The following is a 12,846-nucleotide window of genomic DNA, read 5'->3' as shown; positions in this document are numbered from 1 at the left end:
CCTAATTGAGATGTACTTTATAGTTTAGTTTATTTGAGAAGGGAATACATTTTAGGCCAAATTGAGGTATAGTTAATAGGTTCTTTGATTTAAGAAGGGACAATGCATATCACTGAACAACAAGTGTAAAGCCAAGAGGCTAATTTTCATCTGTGGTCCCTGGCCAAGATATTTAGGCATCTTAAAATGACAGGATAAAAGTTGATGATATATTTATTGTTAAATGTTCCAATGTTCTGATCTAAAACTGAAATATGTTTCAATCAAATGTTCAAATTGTTTGTGGTTGCTCAATCGGCTATAGCTCTTTATACATTTTAATACGATTTTATCTTTTTATTATGTTTTAAAATATATTGTAACATGCAACTGTTCTGTAAAGTTAATTATTTCATTTTCTTGCATGAATTAAATATTATATTTGTTTCTACTTCTTGCTTAATTTATTGACAATTTTAACATTGTGCCCCATAATGTGTGCCAACCAACCACGTAGGGGCTGGCTGGCACAAGTGCGCAACATTACTTGAATCATGAATCACTTAATTTTTGAAAATAATTGTGGGCATTAAATATGTTTAGTAATAGCTGATACATAAACCTTTCATTTAATGCTGGTTAGAATGTTCTCAAGGCAGAGAGCGAAAAGTTTGCCAACCAACTCCGGTCTCCCCTACTTTGGAGTAAAGTGCTTCTTAACTCGTTTGGGAAACCCGGCCATTGCTGATTTGGTGATCTTTGCTGCTTTGTGAAGTGACGGGTTAACAGAGATATATGTATGTATCAATTAAGAACACATGACTCTACACCCACCATACACATCTAGTTGTTAATGTTTGCTGTCCAGAGACTAACTTCGTACTGCTTTGTGTCTGTTCATGTAGCTCTCCCTGTATCTGTGAGGAAAACTCAGCCATGTCCCTGACAAACGGTCACCATGTGAGCGAAGACTCAGCCATGTCCCTGACAAACGGTCACCATGTGAGCGAAGACTCAGCCATGTCCCTGACAAACGGTCACCATGTGAGCGAAGACTCAGCCATGTCCCTGACAAACGGTCACCATGTGAGCGAAGACATCTGGGAGTCCCACAACAATATGATGCTGGAGCCACTCTCCACCAATGACTCTGAGGTGTGTCTCGTGTGCGTGCGCGCATGCGTTTTGTGTGTATATTAAGGTTATAATAGTTTAGCTTTTTTCATTAGTTTTTATGTTTACATCGTTTTAACTTTTTGTTTTCAATTTCAGCTTAGTTTTAATGAGTTATTATTGTATTAAAATGCTTGGTTTTAGTTTAGTTTTTATTAGTTGCAGTATTATTATTATTATTATTTTTTTCTTTCTTCTGCGCTAGCCTTGTGAGACTATCCTGATCTCGAGTGCTCATGTTGTTTCACGCTCAGTGGCGTTGCGCAATTTTTCGAGGCTCCCCCGCAGGTCAGGCCATGGGGGCCCTCCCACACAGTGACATGGGATAGACATCGCGGCCACTTAATGCTTTTTTAAAAAAAAGTTTATTGTTGCAGGCATCATTGACAAATACAAACAAGTGGCTCTGTATTAGGCTATTATAACAGGACGGTATTGTAGAACATTCGTTATAGCCTATCATTTCAGTTCACACAACGGAACGGTTCACACAACATATTCTGTATCAAAGAAAAGTCGTCTACAAAAAAACTAATTATACCCTGTAGGCTACAGAGGCTGCAGTCAAGAGCTGCTTTCTACATGTGTTGTAGTAAGTTTAATATTTTATACGAGTGCGTCTCCTGGCATTCTTCTGCGCAAACACTCTTTAGATCTAGAGTGCGAGCGCGTCGGCTCTCAATACTATATCAATCAATCAATCAAAGCTTTATTTATATAGCGCATTTCATACCCAGAGGCAACACAATGCGCTTTACAGAGAACAAGGGAGGTGGGCATACGACCCAATCTCTACATATTCCAGAGGGAAGAAAAAAAACAGTAATCACCCGGGGGCCAGATAAGTGAGCTGTAAAAATTATTCCCTGACCCCTCTCAACAAGGCAATCGAGCAAGCTCCAGGAGTATGTTTGTCTACCGGCTAAGAACATTTATAAAGCAATACATTACATTAAATTACATTTCAGAGTAAGAGAGGCTAAAAAAGCAACATAGGAGAGAGGACATTCTACGGACATGCTACGACATCCACAGCAGACACGGGGGTATCTATCGGACTCCGGGAGGTCTGCTGGTGACAGTGGGGCATCCACTGGACCTGGTTAGAAGATAGGAGGGAGAGAGAGAGGCACTAGGGAGAGGGAAGGCAGAACAGGGTTAGTAGCACATAGAGCCATACAGACCACACAGATATTGAAACAGGCAACCTGGGGCAAGCTCCTGGAATATATTTGTCTAATGGCTAAGAACATTTAAAGAACAATAAATTACATTAAATTCATTTTTCAGAGCAAGAAAGGCTAAGAGCATCAGGTCCAGGCCTAAGCCGGATGTGGACTGATGTGTGTCTGTGTGTACGTGTGTACTAAATACTACGACATCCACACACCCACAGCTGACACGGAGGTATCTATCGGACTCAGGGTGGTCTGCGGGCGACAATAGGGCATCCACTGGACCTGGTTAGAGGATAGGAGGGAGGGAGAGAGGCAATAGGGGAGGCAGAAAACGGTTAGTAGCACACTGAGCCATTGAAGCAACACAGCTGTCAGAACAGAACAAGCCTGTTTCAGGGTAACCAGCTTCTGTACACTACTTGATATACATACAGTGCATTGCAGGATAAATACCAATGTATACAGAGGATTCACAGGTAGGTTTGAGGCTGCCTTTCTGTGTCTCAAGGTCCTAGCTAGTGATTGTAAGCTAGGTCGAAAAGGTACGTCTTGAGGTCTCGCTTGAAGACCTCCGTTGTTTCAGCCCTTCTTAGGCATTCCGGTAGGGTGTTCCAGAGGTTGGGGGCATAGAAACTAAAAGCTGCCTCTCCGTGTTTCTTGGTCCTGGCTTTTGGAACTGTTCAAAGTTCAGTACCTGAGGATCTGAGTGGTCTGTTGGGCATGTACTTAACAAGCATGTCTGAAATATATTCTGGTGAGTGACTGTGGAGATTTATAGACTAGTAATAGTATTTTAAAGTCTATTCTAGAGTTGACTGGTAACCAGTGTAGTGATTTTAAGACTGGTGTGATGTGTGCCCTTCGTCTAGTCTTAGTGAGGACTCGTGCTGCAGCATTCTGTATCATTTGTAGCTTAGAGATTGCTTTCTTTGGTAAGCCTGATAGTAGAGCATTGCAGTAGTCCAGCCTGCTTGTGATGAAAGCATGCATTAATCTTTCGGTGTCAGCCTGAGAGAGAAAGGGTTGCACCTTGGCAATGTTCCTTAGGTGGTAAAAGGATGTCTTTGTAATATTCTTGATGTGGTTTTCGAAATTAAGATCTGAGTCAAGTATGACACCTAGGTTTTTAGCCTGGCAATTGGTGTCAATTTCCAGAGTTTTTAAGTGTGCATAGTTTCTCTCTTTCAGCTTTTTCTCCAATGATCAGTACTTCTGTTTTGTCCTGGTTTAGTTGGAGGAAATTATGTGACATCCATACATTTATATCTGTAATACACTTGACAAGGCAGTCAACCAAGCTGTAGTTACTGGGTGTTACAGAAATATAGAGTTGGGTATCATCTGCGTAGCTATGGTAGCTAATGTTGTGCCTCCTGATGACACTGCCAAGGGGCAGCATGTACAGGCTGAAGAGTAGAGGTCCTAGTATAGGATTGATCCTTGGGGCACCCCACAGGTCATAGGGATCTTTCCTGAGCTATATTCACAGAGGGCAACGAAGAAATCACGACCGGTTAGATAGGTCTTAAGCCAATTTAGGACTGGACCAGAGAGGCCAACCCACTTCTCCAGTCTTTCGATGAGGATTGCATGATCTATAGTATCAAAGACTGCACTCAGGTCCAGGAGGACGAGAACAGAGAGCTCTTTGGAGTCAGCCTTAATTCTGAGGTCATTTACAACTTTGACTAATGCCGTCTCTGTGCTATGATGGGCACGAAAGCCGGACTGGAAAAGGTTAAGGGTACAACTTGTAGCTAGGAAATCATTAATCTGTTTGAAAACAATTTTTTCCAGAATTTTACTCAAAAAGGGAAGGTTGGAGATTGGTCAAAAATTGCTGAGAACTGAAGTTGTTTTTCTTCAGTACAGGTCTCGCCAAAGCAGTTTTAAGTATTGGTGGGAAGACACCTGTAGATAGGGAGTCATTAACAATGGATAAAATGTCATAGGATACAGAGTCAAAAATAGTTTTGAAAAAATCGGTGGGGATGGGATCCAGCAGGCATGTGGAGGATTTGAGTTTGGATACTACTTTTCTCAACATTTCTGTGTCCATCAGTGTAAACAGGCTCATATGTCCATTACATGGAGGGAGAGGATCTGTGAACGGGATGCATGGCCTTTCCTGGGTGATATTCCTCCTAATATTCATAATCTTATCTCTGAAGTAAGATGCAAATTCCTCACATTTGGAGGGTAGAGAGCAGGTTATCAGGTGTTTTTTACGGCAGGGTTTATTAGGCTATCAATTGTTGGGAAGAGCACTCTTGAATTATTTCGGTTGATAGATTTTTTAATTAAATTTTAATAGAAAATTTAAATTTTGAGAAGTGGTCTTTCCTTGCATTTATTATTGCTTTATTAAAAGCAGAGAGATGTTCTTTGAGAATATCATGGTGGACCTGTAGCTTGGTTTTTCGCCATATACACTCAGAACTTCTGCAGGTTCTCTTTAGTTGATTTGTTTCCTCATTTCGCCATGGAGCTTTATTATTGGTTGTGATCCTATTCAGTTTAATAGGTGCTACAGAATCCAAGGCTGCCCTTACTCTGGTGTTAAAGGTGGTTGCTAAGTCTTCAATAGTTCCTAACGGCCCCACTTCTGGAGTTGATCAATTGTTTGTGGTCATTATTTCTCTAAAACTATCGGCTACTGCAGAGGTAATAACGTTTCTTGATAAAGCGCTCAGTACTACTTTTGACTTTGGGAACCAATGCAGTGAAGAAGATACAGAAATGGTCGTAGAGGGTGAGATCACTAATAGAGGAGACAGTGATAGTCAGGCCCTTAGTAATCACTAGATCAAGGGTGTGGCCGCGGTTGTGGGTTGGCTCAGTGATATGTTGGGTAAAATCCATGGAGTTTAGGAGGTTGATAAAGTCCCTGGCTTTCGAGTCCGCCTCAGTGTCTATGTGTATGTTGAAAACTCCAATGATGATAATCTATGGATGATGGACAGGAGTTCTGAAAACTCTGTAGAGAAGGCAGGGCATTTTTTGGGAGGCCTATACACGCTTACTGCCAGAACTGGGGGCTGGCATTTTAAGACAATAATGTGGTATTCAAAAGAGGCGAAATCATCAAAGGAGATGGTCCTGCAGCTGAGGGCCTCTGTAGCTATGGTGGCTGTTCCTCCACCTTTTTTCCCCACTTCTGATAGATTGAAAAAAGCTGTAGTTAGGAGGAGAGGCTTCAATGAGGGCTGCTGGTCCATTTATATTTAGCCAGGTTTCAGTTAGGAACATACAGTCTAATTTACGTTCACATATAAGATCATTAATGAGAAAAATGTTGCTTGGTAGGGACCTGACATTCAGGATCGCCACTGAAATAGCTTCCGGAGAAAAGGGCTGGCTTGCCTGACTAGTAGGCCTGGATGGTATATTCACTGGAACGGATATCAGGTTTTTCATATTAGATCCACCTGACTGTTTCATTATGGTAATAGGGGTGCGGTGGGAGATAATTCGCTGAATGGCATATTCAGGTGGGCAAAATTTGTTTATAGAAATATAAACGTCGCTATGCCAGGTCTCAGTGAGGGGCAGGGAATCAAGGTCTATGGTGATGGGGTGCTGGTGAGATGGAGCTGGTGTAGCCCGACCCGTGGGTACAGGAGGTTTATGTTTGGCAGTACGGTGGTTGAGACGGGTCGGGCTAACCCCACATCAGACGCTGGAAGATCTCAGCGTCAGGTCCTTATTCATACTGAGCAGACGGGCACCTGACCTGCTAGGATGAAGGCCGTCCCTGGCGAAGAGGTCCGAGCGGTTCAAGAAAGTGGTGAAATTATCTATGAAGGGAAGCTTCAACTGGCAGCAGTAGCCTTTCAGCCAGATTTGGAGCTGACGGATCTGCTTTTCCTACTATATTTGGCATCGCCATACCGGGGAGAGGAGAACGGGCCAGAGATGATGCAGGTCTTTCCTGACGCCTGAGCAGTGGAGATCAGGGCCTTGAAATCCTCCTTCAGCCGCTCAGACTGCTGGAGCTTGATGTCATTTGTTCCGACATGGATGATGATGGATGAGGCCAGGGGATAATCCGCGAGGAGTGATGGGACAACAGTCCTGGGCCGCGTTTCCCAGAGGCATCGTTAAGGCATCGTAGCGCTACGTGCTTCTTAAGAACGTCGTTAGCTCCACCTCTAGGTGGCGATGCGTTTCCCAGAACCTTCTTAAGCCAAGGTATACCTTGGCTACGAAGGCTCTGGGAAACAGCTCCACCCAAGGTACATCGTAAATCGCCCTTACGATGTACCTTCCGAAGATACATCGTTAGCCTTCCTTGGAGCCGAAGCGCTGTTTCCCAGAGCCTTCTTAGCCAAGGTATACCACAGCCAAGGGATACGTTACGAAGGGCGGTCGGACCCCATCGTTAGCTGTACCTTGGCGATGCGCTCCGTTCATCCCGTTATAGTTTTAGCTCGATTCGAGCGAAATTACACTTTGAAAAAGGAGAGTTGCAATACAGCGCACATCTATCTATCCTACCTGCGCGATTCACATCATTAGTGTACACAAAATACAAAGAACTTGAATGATGAACAAAATGTTATGGCGCCTACAGAACACATCATGGAAATGTTGTTTTTAAAACTTTTATTGAGCCAAGCAACATATACGACTATCCATAGGCTAATATAATCCACTTTGTGAACAACAACAACATTTTCTTATGTAAAGGGATAATTTGATGACATGACTTTTCTGGCTGTCTTTATATATTGTCAGACAGATATCCTGGCGAATCGATTAATCCAATGAGGCCAGCTAGATGAATAGTCAAATATCCTCACACGCTCCAGAATATTGTAGAAAGCCTTCCCAGAACAGTGGAGGCTGTTATAGCTGCACAGGGGGGACCAACTCCATATGATGCCTATTCATTTAGGATGGGATGTCATGAAAGTTGTAATGTGTAGGTGGCCCAATACTGTTGTCCTTATAGTGAACTTTGCTAACAGATTCACAGTATTTAGTGATCTTACAAATGCTGTTTGTTATATTGTGTGCCTTCTCCAAAACCTCTACTGTTGTAATGTGGCAAGAAACAACAAATATACAGGATAAAGGGAACTTGTTTAATATTGGTTGGGAAAAAACATGGGCAGGTTTGTTCTTCAGACCTTTGTCCTGTAACAGGCTGTCTTTTTCCGGGGTGGGGTTGTTAGACCCATGCCCAACCCCCAACCTGGAGGGCCAGTTGTTGCTTTTCGTCTGGCCTCTACCCTGAACCTGCCCGGCATTGTTGAACCTGCTGGGGGGTGACCCCCCACCAATATAGCCTTCATGGTCATGGAGGCACACAAGCCTTCCCACCACGACAAGGTAGCAACACGTAGGAAGGATGAGTGGTGTGGTGAGTGTATGTAGTGTGTGTGCGCAGTGTACTGTAGTGGGTGGGCAGTGTGTGGTAAGTGTATGTAGTGTGTGTGGTGAGTGTGTGCAGTGTGTGTGGTAAGTGTATGTAGTGTGTGTGGTGAGTGTGTGTAGTGTGTCTCAGGCATCTGCATCATCTGCAAGGGAGGAAAATTCAATTAGCGACATTGAATGGAATGCATGCAGTGTGGGAATAGACAGAGTATACAAAATATACACTTGGCCTACCTGGTTGGCAGAATGATGGCAGAATGATGGGCACTGATATGGAGGGCCACACAAACTGTGCCTCCGCTAGGGCCTGCTGCCTGTTCTGGAGGTCCAGCCTCTCACGCTGCACACCCAGCCTCTGCCTCCCCACCTCCAGGAGCTCCTCGCTGCAGTCGCACCTCGCATCCGTGGTGTTCAGCTGCCTCTCACGGGGGGAGGGGGGGGACGGGGACGTCATGGGGTGTGTGGGGGGAGAGCGTGTCGACGGGGTGGAGCAGTCTGACTGCGCTGGGGTCTCCTCTCCAGAGGACTGGGAGGCTTGGGGTGATTCAGCTGAGGGCTGGAGGCTTGGGGTGATTCAGCTGAGGGCTGGATGTTGGAGGGGCCCTCTCCAGACTCCAAATCAAGGCCACCAGTGATGCCTTGGGAGGCTGTGAGGCCGATGATCGATAGGGCCTTCTCCTCCTCCGGGGTGAGGGAAGGCACGGTGCTCTGCCTCTCTGCGCACTGCCGCCCCCCGGCTTTTGGCCTGACTGGCGAAGTCCTGCCATTTCTTGCTGACGACTGTCCACTCCCTGGGTGGCCCAGGAGTGGAAGCAGCCATCCGCGCTGCAATGCTCGCCCATGCAGCCTTCTTCAATGGGCTATATGCACAACTCCAGTATGCTACTTCCTGAAATTAGACATGCTTCTTTATTTCCTGTCTTACACTATTGGATGAAATGATTATTCAGGAATTCCTGAATAATCATTTCATCCAAAGTGTAGGTCAGGAAATAGAGAAGCATGTCTAATTTCAGGAAGTAGCCTACTGGAGTTGTGCATAGGCCCTACTGGTAGCCGCCAAACAGGACGGCCTTCGGTTGCTCCACCTCGTCCAGCATGATCACTAGTTATTCTTTGGTGAACGCTATCACACGCTTCCTCTTCATATCTGCCATGTCGCTCAATATGTGCAGTTACCCTTGTTTTTTTTTATAGGCCACATGCGCCAACACCGGTGCCTGATAGATTAAATTAGTCATCGTATCCGCGTGGATTCTAACATGGGAATGCTACTGACACAGGTGCTATTCATGATATGAGCATTAAACCTTAGTTTGTGTGATGATTAAATTGGTGTTCATTTTGCGATCATCACTGCCTATTCATGTATTTTTTCATGCGCTTTCAAGACATCCCAGACGAGGCTTATATGACCCGATCCGATCCATGTTATTGCTGGTATAATAACTTTGATGCAATAGTAGGCTATGCATTGTGACTATCACGCGGGCTCGCCTTGACTCTTAGATATATTCGCAGATTAGCTTCGGGAGCAGGACTTCCTTTTTGGTAATATTAGGCTGCAATGACAATGATTTACACGACACGTATTATATTGTCACGTCATTTCAGTGACTTTACGAATGGCCATCGATGTGTGCGGCATCGATTAATTCTTTTTTCAGCACCGCGCCCAGGGACAGCTCCTCTAACGATGTATCTTGGGACGGACCTAACGATGTATCTTCACGCGCACGCTAAGGGATAGTCTGGGAAACACTCGTAGGAAACACTGTCATTTCGCCAAGGTATACCTTGAGAGGCGTCGTAGTGCGGAGAAATTCGGCAAATCTGGGAAACGCGGCCCAGGGCCGCGTTTCCCAGAGGCATCGTTAAGGCATCGTAGCGCTACGTGCTTCTTAAGAACGTCGTTAGCTCCACCTCTAGGTGGCGATGCGTTTCCCAGAACCTTCTTAAGCCAAGGTATACCTTGGCTACGAAGGCTCTGGGAAACAGCTCCACCCAAGGTACATCGTAAATCGCCCTTACGATGTACCTTCCGAAGATACATCGTTAGTCTACCTTGGAGCCGAAGCGCTGTTTCCCAGAGCCTTCTTAGCCAAGGTATACCTTAGCCAAGGGATACGTTACGAAGGGCGGTCTGAACCCATCGTTAGTGTACCTTGGCGATGCGCTCCGTTCATCCCGTCATAGTATTAGCGCGATTCGAGCTAAATGACACTTTTAAAAAGGAGAGTTGCAATACAGCGCACATCTATCTATCCTACCTGCGCGATTCACATAGTGTACACAAAATACAATTAACTTGAATGATGAAAATAATGTCAGCCTACAGAACACATCATGGGAATGTTGTTTTTAAAACTTTTATTGAGCCAAGCAACATATACGGACTATCCATAGCCTAATATAATCCACTTTGTGAACAACAACAACATTTTCTTATGTAAAGGGATAATTTGATGACATGACTTTTCTGTCTGTCTTTATATATTGTCAGACAGATATCCTGACGAATTGATTAATCCAATGAGGCCATCTAGATGAATAGTCAAATATCCTCACACACGCTCCAGAATATTGTAGAAAGCCTTCCCAGAACAGTGGAGGCTGTTATAGCTGCACAGGGGGGACCAACTCCATATGATGCCTATTCATTTAGAATGGGATGTCATGAAAGTTGTAATGTGTAGGTGGCCCAATACTGTTGTCCTTATAGTGAACTTTGCTAACAGATTCACAGTATTTAGTGATCTTACAAATGCTGTTTGTTATATTGTGTGCCTTCTCCAAAACCTCTACTGTTGTAATGTGGCAAGAAACAACAAATATACAGGATAAAGGGAACTTGTTTAATATTGGTTGGGAAAAAACATGGGCAGGTTTGTTCTTCAGACCTTTGTCCTGTAACAGGCTGTCTTTTTCAGGGGTGGGGTTGTTAGACCCATGCCCAACCCCCAACCTGGAGGGCCAGTTGTTGCTTTTCGTCTGGCCTCTACCCTGAACCTGCCCGGCATGGTTGAACCTGCTGGGGGGTGACCCCCCACCAATATAGCCTTCATGGTCATGGAGGCACACAAGCCTTCCCACCACGGCAAGGTAGCAACACGTAGGAAGGATGAGTGGTGTGGTGAGTGTATGTAGTGTGTGTGCGCAGTGTACTGTAGTGGGTGGGCAGTGTGTGGTAAGTGTATGTAGTGTGTGTGGTGAGTGTGTGCAGTGTGTGTGGTAAGTGTATGTAGTGTGTGTGGTGAGTGTGTGTAGTGTGTGTGGTAAGTGTATGTAGTGTGTGCAGTGTGTGTGTTAAGTGTATGTAGTGTGTGTGGTGAGTGTGTGCAGTGTGTCTCAGGCATCTGCATCATCTGCAAGGGAGGAAAATTCAATTAGCGACATTGAATGGAATGCATGCAGTGTGGGAAAAGACAGAGTATACAAAATATACACTTGGCCTACCTGGAGTTGGCAGAATGATGGGCACTGATATGGAGGGCCACACAAACTGTGCCTCCGCTAGGGCCTGCTGCCTGTTCTGGAGGTCCAGCCTCTCACGCTGCACACCCAGCCTCTGCCTCCCCACCTCCAGGAGCTCCTCGCTGCAGTCGCACCTCGCATCCGTAGTGTTCAGCTGCCTCTCACGTTGGGAGGGGGGGGGGGACGTCATGGGGTGTGTGGGGGGAGAGCGTGTCGACGGGGTGGAGCAGTCTGACTGCGCTGGGGTCTCCTCTCCAGAGGACTGGGAGGCTTGGGGTGATTCAGCTGAGGGCTGGATGTTGGAGGGGCCCTCTCCAGACTCCAAATCAAGGCCACCAGTGATGCCTTGGGAGGCTGTGAGGCCGATGATCGATAGGGCCTTCTCCTCCTCCGGGGTGAGGGAAGGCACGGTGCTCTGCCTCTCGGCGCACTGCCGCCCCCCGCTTTTGGCCTGACTGGCGAAGTCCTGCCATTTCTTGCTGACGACTGTCCACTCCCTGGGTGGCCCAGGAGTGGAAGCAGCCATCCGCGCTGCAATGCGGATGTCTGTTAACTACGCATACTGTGTGTGTGTGTGTGTGTGTGTGTGTGTGTGTGTGTAGGAACTACAGCGTGGTGAACGTGTTGTGTGTGTGTGTGTGTGTGTGTGTGTGTGTAGGAACTACAGCGTGGTGAACGTGTTGTGTGTGTGTGTGTGTGTGTACGCATACAGCCTTCTTCAATGGGCTATATGCACAACTCCAGTAGGCTACTTCCTGAAATTAGACATGCTTCTTTATTTCCTGTCTTACACTATTGGTGAAATGATTATTCAGGAATTCCTGAATAATCATTTCATCCAAAGTGTAGGACAGGAAATAGAGAAGCATGTCTAATTTCAGGAAGTAGCCTACTGGAGTTGTGCATAGGCCCTACTGGTAGCCGCCAAACAGGACGGCCTTCGGCTGCTCCACCTCGTCCAGCATGATCACTAGTTATTCTTTGGGTAACGCTATCACACGCTTCCTCTTCATATCTGCCATGTCGCTCAATATGTGCAGTTACCCTTGTTTTTTTTATAGGCCACATGCGCCAACACCGGTGCCTGATAGATTAAATTAGTCATGGTATCCGCGCGAATTCTAACGTGGGAATGCTACTGCCACAGAGGCAATTTATATGGGCATTATACCTTTGTTTGTATGATAACTAAATCAGTGGTCATTTTGCTATCATCATTGCCTATCATCATTAAAGTATTTTTTCCTGGCCTTTCAAGACATCCTCGACGGGGCTTATATGTCCCAATCCGATTCATGCTCTTTCTTGGATATTTTATTTGATGTAATGTAATTTAATGTATGAATTGGGACTATCACGAGGTCTCGCTTTGACTCTTAAATACATTAGCAGATGAGCTTTCGGTGGATTAGCTTCCTTTTTGGTAATATTTAGACTGAAATCAAATAATTAAGACAGCACGTATTATATTGGCACGTCATTTCTGTGACTTTACGAATGGCCATCGATGTGTGCGGCATCGATTAATTCTTTTTTCAGCACCGCGCCCAGGGACAGCTCCTCTAACGATGTATCTTGGGATGGACCTAACGATGTATCTTCACGCGCACGCTAAGGGATAGTCTGGGAAACACTCGTAGGAAACTCTGTCATTTCGCCAAGG

General features: G+C 45.4%; 1 protein-coding gene across 1 annotated transcript in view; it reads left to right on the top strand.

Moving 5' to 3' along the window:
* Window positions 1-1,041: 1,041 nt before the first annotated feature.
* LOC311313289 (serine hydroxymethyltransferase, cytosolic-like) overlaps window positions 1,042-12,846 on the top strand; it is a gene marked incomplete at both ends in the record, with an annotated part of 29,412 nt that continues 17,607 nt past the window's right edge. The window contains one exon of the mRNA XM_084443405.1: window positions 1,042-1,134. Within this exon, the coding sequence (XP_084299531.1) occupies window positions 1,042-1,134 (93 nt within the window). The remainder of the gene's footprint in view (window positions 1,135-12,846) is intronic.

This window comes from Borostomias antarcticus (genome assembly GCF_949987555.1).
Source record: "Borostomias antarcticus genome assembly, chromosome: 9".
Taxonomy (NCBI): domain Eukaryota; kingdom Metazoa; phylum Chordata; class Actinopteri; order Stomiiformes; family Stomiidae; genus Borostomias; species Borostomias antarcticus.
Note: the sequence above shows the minus strand (reverse complement) of the source record. Positions and strands in the feature narration are given on the sequence as shown.